Genomic DNA, 14,436 nt, shown 5'->3' on the forward strand with positions numbered 1-14,436 from the left:
AACTGTAGTAGCTCAACGAACATGGCTTGCAAAAATGTGAGTACTTAGTACTAGCTACTTGAGTCAGTTTTAAGTCATAATCAAGTGCCATTATCAAAATATCAAAGTAAATATTTTAAGATAAATTGTGTTAAAATTTTTTTTTGGCGAAAAAGTGACGATAAAATTTTAGTTACATGATTTTGGAACTATTTTGTTTATTTTTTTGTTTACGTATGAGTAGTGCGGCTTAAATGAAGTGTATGTAGGTCAAGCCAATATGCCAATTAAATGAACAACTCATTTTGTACAGCTTTGTTTTCCGTGGGAAATAATGAAAAAGGATTAATGCCATTTGAATACAATACAGTATCGGTATTATATTAGCTTTGAGGTACTAATTTCTTTTTAAGTGATACAAACGTTCTAGCTGTTTATTACAAAATTGAAAGACATTATAATCGATTGATGGATAGTCAAATAATTTCAGATTCTTATGCCAGTCTTGACTGTACCAATCAAACGAAACGTAGAGACATTTCTACTACAGTTCGGTGGCATAACAATTTTACATCTACTGATCAATTTCCAGCTCGTCTTCATCATCGTCAGCCTCGCCCTGCTGGTGGCGGCTTTAGCAGCGCCTGCTGAGAAGCAACAACCAGCCGAAGCAGAATTAGCGCCACAGAAGGAAGACCTAGTCTCAGCATCTGAGGATCTCAAGCCAGCAGCCTCCCACTGGGGCGGCGGCTGGGGCGGCTTGGGCGGCCACTGGGGCGGCCACTACGGCGGCTACTACCCCTACTACGGTAGCTACTGGGGCGGCTGGCCTAGCTACGGCTACGGCGGCTATGGCGGCTACGGCGGCTACGGCGGCTACGGCGGCTACTGGCCGTACGGCGGCTACTACGGACACCACGGCGGCTACTGGTGGTAACCACGCAAGACTAACATAGATCAATGCCAGTATTAATGTTACACGAAACGAATTCAGTTTTGGCTTTAGGTCGAGATTATAAATTAGTTAATGCAACTGGATAAACATTACGTTGCCCGATTCTATGTATATTTTATAAACCTCTACATAGTTCCGTGATTTCGTTTATATTTCTTACACATCAACAGTACCGATGCATTTTTATGATACTCTTCTATCACTCTTCTCTGAATACACACATCTCGACCAAAAAGCTCCATAAGCTTGCCTTAGCTTAAAGTATATGTATATAAGAGTAATATTACTGACTTAATTACACACCATAGGCAATAAGACGGTATTGGCGAATTCCCTCACGTATTCGCTGACACCTGCGTCAAACATTACTGTTAGATTAGATAATGCGTTTTTGGCAAGTTGAGTATGACAAGAATCGCTAATGGCCGCCAGGGTGCTTGGGGAGAGGGGGCAGGATGTGTAAAAACCAAATGATGGCACGTGAAGACATGACATGATCCCAAGCGAATAACAATGCCATAATGATGGCGTTGAAATTTATAACTAAGGGAAAATTATCATGATGAAATGTATTACTGATTTGGCATAACCCTGAATGTCGAAAAGAAAGAACTTGTGTTATCAGCTTACATTTAATACAGTTTCATTACTTATCTTTTATCATTTTCAAAGTTCAAAATATGTTTTATTTTTAAGAGTGTTACTAGTATTATACCTACTATACTGCCTATACAATTAATAGACCTGTAAATAGTTATAAGTACAATTGTATTTATTAAAGATGAATGAAGAATATTACTGTGATTTCATTTTATACCTATTTAATGTTTACACGCAAACTCATCAATCTTAAGTTTTTGTATGACATGAAACACAAAAAATGAAAATGCAAAATCTTTATTCAGTACCTTTAAAGATTACATTTTGTTTCATGTGCCTGGGATCTCCTTTTAAGTATAATACCTGTATTAGGAGGTCACACTCCTTCGAGTTGCAAAGAATGTGAATACATCTGATTAGAATCTGATTAGAGAGAATCTTATTTGAAATCATATCGTTTTATGTAAATATAGCGCTTTAACAATAATTGGAAAGCCAAAAAGAATTGATTATCATGTAAGACTGACTGTTTTGGCTTTTAACTATTTCTCCTTATTGTATGGACTGTAGCGTCTGAAATAAATTTATTGATTTGATTTGATTATCTATTCCAAAACATTTCAGTGTCAACAAACTCTGAAAATAAACACGTCAGCCCAGAAATGAAAAGTAATTTAGTGACAGATTTTTTGTAAATAGTCCCAATAATCTCATAATTCAATTTTATACAGGGTGTTAGGTAAATGGGTATATGAGCCGGCACTAGCCCATGTTAACATGGGCATATAAATGGTATGGTGAAGTCAGAAATTTGACATCACCATTTTTTTTTTAAATTTTCATACAAAATAAATTTTATAAAATCCGATCTGTATGAAAATTAAAATAATTAAAATGAAGATATCAATTTTCTGACTTCACCATACCATTTATATGACCATGTTAACATGGGCTAGTGTCGGCTCATATACCCATTTACCTAACACCCTGTATACGATTTTACTAAAAACAAATTTTATTAAGAATAACTTTTATAATCGCTAACGCATTGATGTCTTTTGTATGGGCGGCGAGTACAGAGCACTTTTTAGCTTTGCAACGACTAGTAGTGCCATCTATCCACAACTAATAAGACTAAATACTAACTTGTCTACTTTATCAATCAATACAGTGGAAGTTGGAAAATCTATGCAAAATTTTGTAGAAAAAAACAAATTTTATTTAAAATTAAAAATAATTTATAAATCCGGTCACGCATTAATAATAATAATAAATGATACTTTATTCAAGTAACCAGGATTCTTTGATGTCTTTTGTATGAGCGTCGAATGAGCGCATCTTTGCAACTACAAGTAGCGCCATCTACTATACACAACTAATAGGAGTAAACTTGTCCACTATATCAATACAAAATATAGAGCAATTCACGAAAAAGAGCGATTTGCATAACTTTAATACAAGAAACAAAAATAAACTTGCCGTTCCAAATTTCAGATTGCATAAGATTGGTAATTCATTTATGGGAAAATGTATTAAATTCTTTAATAAATTACCACAAACTGTTGTAGAACTACCCATTCATAAATTCAAAGCACATATTAAAAGTACCTTAATGAAAAAGGGCTACTATAAAGTCGATGATTATTTAAAAGATAAAAATGTTTGGGATACGTTACTGCCTAGCTCGCATAAATATTTATAACTTTGTACATTTTAAAGCATGTAAACCTTTGAAAAAGAGGCTGACAATAGTGACTGAGTTTCTTGCGCTGCTTCTTCTCAGCACTGGCCCATTTATTGTCCTGAAGCAGTGGTAGGGTTAATACTGGGACGTGTAAAAGTGCTTTTTTTAAGCCTATTTACAGAAATAAATGAGTTTTAATGAGTTTTTTTTTTACATATTTAATTGGCTTGGCCTGGACGTTGGAATATGTATGGAAACTTTTGAAGAAAAATACGCATTTGAGTAAATTTTAAGGAAGTTCGAAGCAGAAAAATATTGTATTTTGTCCTTTGAAAGATGAAAAGTTTTATTTATTGTGAGTTTTAATCGTTAAATTGTGTTCTAGAAAAAAAATATGTTGGACGTGTTACAGTTACTATACAGGGTGGAATTTTGTAATGCCACCTGGAGGGAAAGTACTCTTAATACTGTAGATAGAAAATTTTACTGAAAGAAAACATTTCTTCATTTTTGAAAAGAAAGAGAACTGCATTCAAAGACTTCCGAAAATTTTTCGAAAATTCACTACCATACCATACAATTTTCTGTAGCCTACATTACATATTAACCTACATAATTTAAATAATTTAAGATTTCATGGTTTTCCTTTTATTTGATCTATCAAGTTTGTTAGAGAGATTTCATCCTTATACTTAATCCTAACGCTCGATGTAATAAAAATACAGGGTGTAATTTTTAACGAATTTTAGTTGGTTCGATTCCAGGGTGTGGCAAGCACATTTTTTGAAATCTTTGAATGCAGTTCTATTTCTTTTCAAAAATAAAGGAATGTTTTCTTTGAGAAAAAATGTCTATCTACAATATTAAGAGTACTTTCCCTCTAGGTGGCATTACAAAATTCCACCCTGTATATAATAGTACACTGTACATGCCGTTAGACTCTGTCCTTTATTAGGCTTTAGATGTGGCTGAAAATGGAAGACCTTACGAGTGTTCTTGAAGCTTCTAGAAACAATTTAATTTAATATTTATTGTAACACCAACAGCAACAATAAGTAACAACGTGTATAAATATTTTTTTTATTATACAAAATACCTGTGTATCAAACTAATTAACTTCTACAACTAGAATATTGAAAGGCTGCAGAAACAAAATAAAACGAAGAATTCTAAAGCGCCTTGATAATGTTTTACTGCAAATTCTTATAGCGAGAGATTTGCTGATGACAAATCTGTACCCCCAGTGAAAACGGAGTTAAGTCAAAAATGGTGATTTTTGGGAAATCGCATTTGAAGTTAAAAAAAATCCTGCTTCGTCGCTATTAGAGATAACTTGGTGAAATATTTTTTAGGTGAAAGGTAATGTTAGATATAATTAGGCAGTGTGCCAGTTTGGGAAATATAGCATGTAGTTTTTTCGTAATTAAATAAAAACCCAGTTATATCGCCATGCACGGCAACTTTACATTCGTGTAAAGTGATGTAATGGGACATAAATCATTTTACACCACACTGAATTGACCACCCGCTAACAAGTGTAAAGTGATACATTTTACGCCATTCCTGTTGATAATTTTTTGTTTCTTCAATTTTAGAAAAAGTTGTAAAACAAACATTAGTAATTACACTATGAGGAATCATTATTTCAGGTTATTTGGGGTAAATCGTCCAAAAATTGCTACTTATATCAATATACACCAATTTTGTGATGAGAAAAAAATGTGTAAACTGATCTAACTAACATAATAGCGATCTAAGTATCCTAATAATTATGTGTAAAGTGATATAAGTGGCGATTGTAAAGGAATAAGGCTAGAATTTTAGAGTGAATTCTAATTATTTACTCCTGAAATGTTTATTCTGATCTGAAACTACTATTTTATTAATTATTACACCATATACAATGAATGATATCGGTCTAAATCACATACATTATCTCCTATTTTAAAGTAAGTATTAGTTGAAGCAATTGGGTAATAAAGACCAGAAACAACAATGGTTTCACATCAACTAATTAGACAGGAGACAGAGAAAAGTTTGTTTTCTACAATTACCCTATTAGGAATCAAACTCTGGACCAGAGATGATGATGCCAAGCTATATTGATTGCTTTTTGGCTACAGAAGGATAATATAAAAGTAAAGTCATAAAATGCATTTGTTTTCAACAAAGAGGCTTTTAAAAAGCCCTTTAACACGTCCTAGTATCACTTGAACCCTACTTTTATTTTGGGACATAAATGGGTCAGTGCTGAGAAGAAGCAGCGCAAGATATTTAGCCACCCTTGTCAGCCTCTTCTTAAATCATAAATAACTTGAAAAAATCGAACTGCCTAAGAGGGAAATCTTCTTAAAATTATAGAGACATGAATTAACAAGACATGTTATACTTACGAGCTAAGCAGATAAAGTCCAGCAACACATGCCATTTACATAATTATTTACTTTATACATAGTATCCATTCATAAGGACTTACGTAGTTAGTTTTGCAGGGCAATCGAATATTGCACTTAACCTTTTGATTAGACCATTGTGCGCTATTTGATCTTCCTATTCCAACCGCTCCAGATCCCCCCAGGTAGCAGCAACCTATCTAGGTCGCTACAGGCCTTCTGCAGCGACCCTGGTGATTGGAGAATTTGAGCCTGTTGATCTGCTACGCTTCTGCACTCCTTGTGCACGTGCTGTGGTTTTTCTTCTGCCTCCATGCATCTTCTGCACAGTAGGCTGTCTGTACAGCTATACTGTGTAGGTGTTTGTTTAACATACCTGTTATTACACTTAGGACCTTGCGGATGTTGTCCCTGTTTAGTCTTATGAGTCTTTAACTTTTTCGATATAATATCCACAACTGCATCTTTTGTTTGCCTACATCTTTCACAATCTTTCCATTCTGTGTGGTGTTATTTTTCTATTTTGGAGCGCAGCCAGGTCTTGATCTGTGCTTATGGTATCGGCATTATAATTGTTCCGGACCAAATACCGTCGTGTACGATCCCCTTCTGGCCAGTTCATCTGCTGCGTCGTTGCCCAAGGAGTTACTGTGTCCTTTGATCCACTTCAGGAGTGCAGGGTAACGCCAGTTGCGTCTACAATGACTTAGGAGCGCGTCATGGCATTCCAATATAAGTATTATAATGTAGTATATTAAGTTGCTTTGTATTGCTTGCACTATCTGAGATTATTTTTATATTCAGACCTCGGATGTCTATGGTTGCAACCGCCTGTGCTGCTCTGATTGCAATCTGCTTGGAAAATTGTATTGTGTTTATCTAGTGTTGTTGATATTCTTAGTATATTTAGGTAATTCAAGAAGACACCAGCTCCCGTACCTTTTTGGGTTTTGGAGCCGTCAGTGTAATATCCTAACTTCATTGATTCCAGAGCAATCTTGCGTTTCCGCTGTAAGCTGGATATTATATCTTCAGTCGAAGAGTGAACACAGGGAATTCTGCCGATAGGTGCCTCGGTGAGAGGTATTTCTTTTATTAGGGTTTTGTGCAGGATCGTGGAATGTCCTGTCTCCTTGTTTTGCTTCTATATGCCGTTCTTACCTTTAAGTCTTAGAGCGGCTGCTTGCGCTTTCTCCTGAATGATGAGGTCTAAAGATCTGAGATTCAGAAGGTACTCAAGTGATGTCGATGGAGTTGTTCTCATACAACTAGTGGCCGCTATGCTTACTAGGCGTTGCAGGCTTTGGAGTTTTGATCTTGCTGTGGATAGTTATGTTCTGTGCCACCACACAAGTGATCCATAATAATATGTGTAAGAGGGCCATATAACCGACGTGTAGAGCCAGTGTTATCTTTGGGTTGAGACCTCATCTACTACCATTGAGTCTCTTGCACTGATGGAATGCTATACAGGCCATTTTTATTTTGTTCTCGACATGACTCGCCCAGTTCAATTTGTTGTCAAAGGTGATGAGTTTTGTTTATAAAGAGTTCTGGTAGTTGGAGCTCTTGTAAATTCTATAATGCACTTATTAAGTACTTTTATTGACAACGTTAGGCACTATGAATTCAATTATATGTTTTACTAGTAGATGTTCACCATTATTTATTAAAACTATTAACTAAAGTTCTTTGATTTATAAACTACGCATTATGTTTTCCTTTAATCTGACAATTGGGCTAAGTTATATCATTTTACACCAAATAATTAACCAAATCATTAGTTGCGATTTTCAAATGTTTTTGATCTAAGTAACTTATAACATTTTACACATGTACGAAACTTTTGTGGTTAATGGTATTAGTCTAATTGAATCATTATACACAAAATAAATAATCATTTGTCTTTTACTTTTTGTGCTATAAATTAAGTTACATTCTTTTTCACCAACCAACAATACATAGTTTTTTTTGTGTATATTAATATGAGTCATCTTATATTGTTAATCACAAATTCAATCTGAACAACTTCAATCGTGTAAAAAGTAGTAACACGAGTCGTACCTCTTGACACAATAAAAAATTGAAAGAAGCCTCCGGTACACTTTGTTAAAAGTAGACATGTATCAATATACACGAAAGAAAACTCAAAATTGGTTCACAAAGCCTTACTTGTATCATTTGGCACAAAATTATTTTCTTTTCTATACGTCGTAGAAACATACCGATTAGATACAAAAATAGCTAATTTTTCAGAGATTCACATTATGTTATAAAGTCAATTTTGATCTAAGTCGAGTTAGATCCCTTTTCACTGGGGGTACAGAAATATTCGAAGAGATGTCGGTTACGAACTTGAATAATTTATACAGGCGTTATATTGCACTCTACGCATACATAAAAATGTTTAAAGAAACATGGATAAGAAAGACTTGTAATAAAAAATGTGTAAAAGTTACCGAAATAAACTTTATTTCTTATTATTATGTCTTTTCCATGAAAAACTGAAAACATTAATTTGGCTTTTTGCTAAGGAAAAAATATTTAAGATTTCACCAAATAACTTTAAAACCGAAACGCTAAGAGATGCTAAATATCGATTTGATATAGTTAGTGTATCTTGGTAGGTAGGTAGCCAAGTTTTTCTTAACGAAATGCGATGATCGAGCAGTGTCAGGTGCTTTAAAATCTCACATAGGGTTTTTGTGAGGTAACAGGGGGTAAGTAAATAAAGTATAATTTGTAAAACATTGAATTTCGCGATCGTTTACGAAGCAGCCTTGCGTAAAAATATCAACCAATTTCAGAATTAATTGTTACGAATGATTTCGTCTCAGCTCTTACAACTCACGCATCAAAAGAAAAAGAATAAAAACCTAATAAGCACTGATTACAAAATACCTGTTAAATTGCCAGTCGATTATATTATTATACAAAGACGTTGATTAATTAAATGCAAATCTATCAACGCCATCAATTAGGCAGAAAACTAGTATACCAACATGTATGGCTTGAAATCATCCTCGTGTACCGTGCTATGGTCCAATTTGAAGCAAGTGGGCTCCTTGTCCGCGCGACCTTGCCCACCGAAAGGTCACTAAGTTTGACCTTTAAATTGACCAGCAACAAATTTATTCCAACTATGTTTGTGTGATCTTAAATTCTCATGATGGCACCTATTTGAAATGACGTGGGATGCTATCTTGGAGGTGATCGATATAAAGAAATAACAGGTTCAACGCTTTCTTGAAATACATTATATAATTCAACAGCTCTATTTTTATATAAAAAATATATCTGTTAAATTATTTTGTTAAATTATACAAAAAAAACTCATCGAAAAAGGTCAACCTGATCAACTTTTCAATTTCTAGAATATTTTCATGATTGATGGGCTTGTTTTTTGACATCCGTTAAACTGAAGATAAAATTTAAAATGTTATGTTTATATTTAATGCAAAAACTATCAATTAAGAATTATAAAGCATGTATTATATGATATTAAGCTTTTTTTATTAGAATAAACAAACGCAAACACCAGGATCTCTATGTAGTCAATACAGTTACTATAAATTTGTATTCATTCAATTGTTAATTAAGGTGATTGATTAGGGTATGTAAGTTACTACGCCGAAACAATACTTATTATCTAGACGTATCCTAGACGCATCGAGCAAAACATTATGGCATTATTTTACTTCTCTTCTTCTTCCTCGGTCCCTCACTGATGAGGATCGCGACCACAGATAGTGTTCCTCCACAGACTGCGGTCATAAGCTGTGTGGACCGCACGATGCAAACTCCCGCCCACCATTATTTTACTAGAGTGTGTAATACTCGTAATAGGTGGTTCGTTCATTCGTTTCAGCCAAATGACGTCCACAGCTGGACAAACATGGATAAAATAGGTGGCATTAAAAACCCCTATTTTGGTACAGCGTGTGCATCATAATAATATAAGAAATATTCTGTGAAATATAAAACTTCTAAGTAATTCACATAGTGGCCATGAAAGCTTAAAATAGTAGAATCATTCATATGACTTGTGTCATGTATTTTGTCTTAGTAAAATTATCTTATATATATAAAAGAAAGTCGTGTTAGTTACTTCGCTTATAACTCAAGAACGGCTGAACCGATTTAGCTGAAAATTGTCAGGGAGGTAGTTTAGAGCCAGGAGAAGGACATAGGATACTTTTTATCCCGTTCGAAATTAAAAAAAAAGTCTGCTTATTTATTGCCACTAAGGCGGAACAAAGTTCGCCGGGTCAGCTAGTTGGAAATAAACAAAAGTGTTTTACGAATATTACCCCGACTCGATAGAGTTCGCTGTATTTCGCAATTCCCAGTAAGCCTTACCAAATGCGCTGCGACTGATTTGAATAATACCGTTTTGTAGACCGGCGCACGCGCACAAGGCCCCGTACTTACAATCAGGGATATTATGGATATCCGTAACCGTAACCGAAACTTTCGGATATCTGAAATAAAAAAATATCCGTAACCGTAACCATACCTAACCTATTTAAAGGTTTCGGATAGTTTCTGATGTAGGCAGAGTCAAGCAAGTCTCTACGCTGATTTAATGATTGCATTAAGTACATGAGTTTTTTTCACTTATGATAAAAGCTTTTTTGTGAGACCAAAAGAAGGTGACAGATGCCAGAGAAATCTCTTCTATACCCATTCTATTCGTAAGGCATGAATTGTGTTGGACAACCATTGGAATCTACACTATCGCATTCTATACTCAGCACAGATAACCGTAACCGAAACTTTCGGATTTCCGAAATAAAAAAATATCTTTAACCGTAACCGAAACCGGTATAATATTAGTCCAATATCCGTAACCGTATAACCGAAACTACATATCCATAACATCCCTACTTACTTACAATTAATACCGAGTTAGTTTACCTAATGGATGAGGCGTTTGACCTCCGTTTGAGCATACGTGCTACTGTGTTTCTATAATGATTAATGAAAAGATTTGTAGCATGCATGACTATATCAGATTGATTTTTAATTATCGAAGAGGAACAGCCTGAGCGTCGTTAATAACAGCGACAGAAAGAAGTCCTGTTGAAGTATTACTGTAACATTTATATTTTAATTAGTGACTGCAACATGGTGTCACATTCAATGTGTTGAGTTAGCTATATTTTAGTTTTAAGTAAATTTGTACTTTTCGAATCAATAAATATTGGACATTCAAACCCTAAGCACGTCTTTCATTTAACATACCACATTGTGAAGGAGGACAGGAGTTTATTATATTGAAATCAATTACCAGATTAATGAGAACAGGAAAATCTAGTGATAAAGGAGCAAGACTTGGCCTATAGATTTGGTTTGGGGTTTTTTTAATTAAAATTTAGTAGTGGCATTGGTCATAGGTTTTTTTATATTTTATTTCTAGGCTTAAAATTAGCATTGATTGGTGTACATAAATAAATATCCGTAGTTAATATTTTTACACTAGGTACATAATGTCAAGTTCAGCACGAAAACTGCATAACAAACAATTATCTTGCGTCTATGAAAATAAAAATTTATAAATGTAAAACAATTAATTTTGTGATTCATTCAATGTTATATTGTAACCGGTTATCGACCTCTTAGGTAATTTTAATTGGTAGAATTACTAAATAGATGATAAATATTTAAAGAAAAGTTTGATTAGGCAACAAATGTTGCCAAGATGTTTTCAGTTTATGTCTTGTTGGATGTCCTATTAAATAAATAAAAATAAAATAAAAGTCATGGTTCTTCGGCCAGGAAATGCAACCTTGTTTTGTGAACTATAAACCAAATACTAGATTTTTAAAGTAAATATTGCCCACGCGTGTCCTTCCTGATATTATGTTAGAAGAACCATACTTTAAAATATAAATTCGAAGTAACTGTCGGATTCATACGCTAAAACTACTGAACTTATTGTGATGTTTGAGACAGATTGATGAACGTACAATTTTACTTGTTAGGTTAGATGATTGATAGATATAGATTATTTCTCAAGTAAAGGAATAAATCTAAAAATGTAAATATTTATGCCTTCTGTATGTAATAGAGTTACTTCATATAAAGCGCAAGACAGTTTCAGTGACTGAAGTTTACACAAGTCAAGTCGCGAGCAGAAGCTAGTTTAATAATATTCAATTAAGAACGTGCCAGTTACTAATAAGGGTAATTAATTATGCTTATGATCACCAGAAATAGCAGAGACGCCACTGCTAAGCAAGGTCCTCTTACACGTGTGTGTTACCAAAAACGACTCATCAATAAATTCCAATTCTTTCTATGTATTTTTTTATGGGATGAGCAGAAGAATCACCTGATGGTAAGTGATTACCGCCATCTATGGACACCCGCAGCCCCGGGGGAATTACAGGTGCGTTGCCAGCTTCTAATCTAAGGTATAAGTACGCTCTCTTCAAGAAATATCTAGTCCTTTTCAGGACACTTATATACTCAACATCAAATAAACCGCACCTTCCGCGACGCAAACTTTAACGATTTTCTCCTGACACAATCATGGTGCCCCAACAATATTGGTGTTATTTGAAAGCCCAATAAATATCCTTAAAGAAAAACACATTTAATTTCTTAATAAATTAATAACATATACCATAAATGTGACTTGAAAAAATACCTCACTTTGGGCCCACCTATGGGATCAATTAGACCAATTTTTATGATTATAAAACCAAATAATGATTTCACGTGTCCTCTTTAACAGATGGATAGCAATTAAACCCAACTTAACAGTCTTATAGCCATAAAAGTTGGCTCTAGCGTAACTACCTATTTTTTGAAGAAGTGACTCTGGATCCTTCTAAAGACACATTTTTGGGGTAAAAACCTTTCCTTTAACGAAATGAAGGTTAGAACTAGGCTTTTAAATGGTACCAATATTGGTGGGAAGTGGGGATGCATACGTTTGAAAATGCTTGTCGCGGGAGGTGCGATTTATTTGACGTCGAGTGTACATGTCGCACTATAGCTTGGCCTATCACAACTCCGTAACAACATATCGGTTAGTGCTGAGAAGTAGCGGAAGAAAGTAAGTTTCATCTTCATCATCCATCCATTAGTCCAGTCAAAACTGTGATCAAGAGCCGATCAATCTATACTAATATAGGTAAAGCTTAAGAGTTTGTTTGTCTGTTTGCTTGAACGCGCTAATCTCAGTAACTACTGGTCCGATTTGAAAACATGTGTTTGGGATGGATAGCAATTAGCAACCAATAGGAGAAGTAAAGAAAAATGTAGCAAAAACGAGAAATATTATTAAAACTATTTTTACGCGCACAAAGTCGCGGGCATAGCTATTTTATTATATAAATAGAAATAAACTCGATCGTCAAGATTTATTTCTCAATTGCGTACAATTTAATCGCAATCCGACCATTAATCTATGTAAGTAGGCATTTTTATATCATTATCTGAATACTAACTCGATGTTGTAGGCAATAAGAACAACCACAATTTTGCAAAATGTCGCGTCTTAGTAGAAATATTTATTGTTATTGCATAAAATGGAAAATAAATAAAAACAATGCCAATTAATATATTTTAGTTTAGATAGATTCCTAACCTTTTTTTAGTGTAGGACGTCTGTTAATTGACCTTTACTTAATTACAATTTTAAAATGGCTCATTTAAATAAAAGCAAAGTGTCATTATTAACATATAACAGTCATTCATACAATCTCTAAATTAAATGATATTATAATACAAATGGTATCCTCTCACCATTTTAAGAATGCATTTTTATGTGCAGGCGAGGTTGTGTATTTTAAGATATAGCCAGCCTCCAAATTGGCAAATAAATAAAAATAAAACGCAGTGAATTATTATTTCAAAATGGTATTAGTTTCAATCCATTTTTCTATGTTATATTATTGCTGTTGCGATGGAATCAATTAACCTTTCTATGGAGGCATGAAATGTTACCAATGACTGCAACACGCATATTTTATAAGGATGTCTCATAGACGAGGATAAGGTATTGCCGTAAAAGGAAAATGACGAGTATGTTGGCAAATGATTTGTGATGGAATATATGATAGATATGTACCATCCTAGACTGCATCCCACTTAACATCAGGTGCGATTGTGGTCAAATACCTGCCTTGTTATGTATAAAAAAAAAAAAAAAAAAGAATGAGCAGAATATTGTCTCAAATACCTATAGGCCATTTTCATTCGTCATTTAAAACTAAGGGTTAGTCAAGAACTAGCGAAAACGTAACGTTATAAGGGAGGTAAGATAAATTTTCAAATGTTTGAAAATAAATAAATTTGCGCGAACCGGATGCAGCCGACGATTTGCGTTACTTAGGCTGAGTTACACCATCTTACTTTAACAAACGTCAAAAGTCTGTCAAATCAAACTCCATACAAAAAACACCGGTTATCGTTAATATCACCATTAAAGTTAGGTGGTGCAACTCAGCCTTAATTTTGGTCGGAGTTGCCGATTGATAGTATAAAATCAATAAATGATTGCATTCGATAACATCCATATAGCTCAGTGATGATATTGACAAAATCGATACTTTCAAAGTTCCAAAAAACAATAGTACTGAGGGACGAATAAACGAGCGTCAGCTCTCCAAAACCCATTTTGTGCAAATATCGTATAAATCTCACTAGACCATATAAGTTTAAAATAAACTACATTCATATTTAGTAACATTATAAGTCATATTCGTATGCAAATTTTTGAGGCTTTAAATTCAAAAAGTAACATTCAAAACAAGCTGGTGGAGACAGAAAAAAGTGATTATTCAGTGAGTTTACGTAACGACCGGACTCGAACC

At 34.2% G+C, this 14,436-nt stretch overlaps 1 protein-coding gene across 1 annotated transcript; it reads left to right on the plus strand.

The window, feature by feature from the left end:
• Positions 1 to 1,729, plus strand: LOC135071415 (keratin-associated protein 19-2-like). Its single transcript, XM_063965205.1, has 2 exons — positions 1 to 36; positions 572 to 1,729. Exons 1-2 carry the CDS (start codon positions 22 to 24, stop codon positions 914 to 916), a joined length of 360 nt encoding a protein of 119 aa, XP_063821275.1. The 5' UTR covers positions 1 to 21; the 3' UTR covers positions 917 to 1,729.
• Positions 1,730 to 14,436: the final 12,707 nt, after the last annotated feature.

Source organism: Ostrinia nubilalis, chromosome 4 (assembly GCF_963855985.1).
Source record: "Ostrinia nubilalis chromosome 4, ilOstNubi1.1, whole genome shotgun sequence".
Classification (NCBI taxonomy): domain Eukaryota; kingdom Metazoa; phylum Arthropoda; class Insecta; order Lepidoptera; family Crambidae; genus Ostrinia; species Ostrinia nubilalis.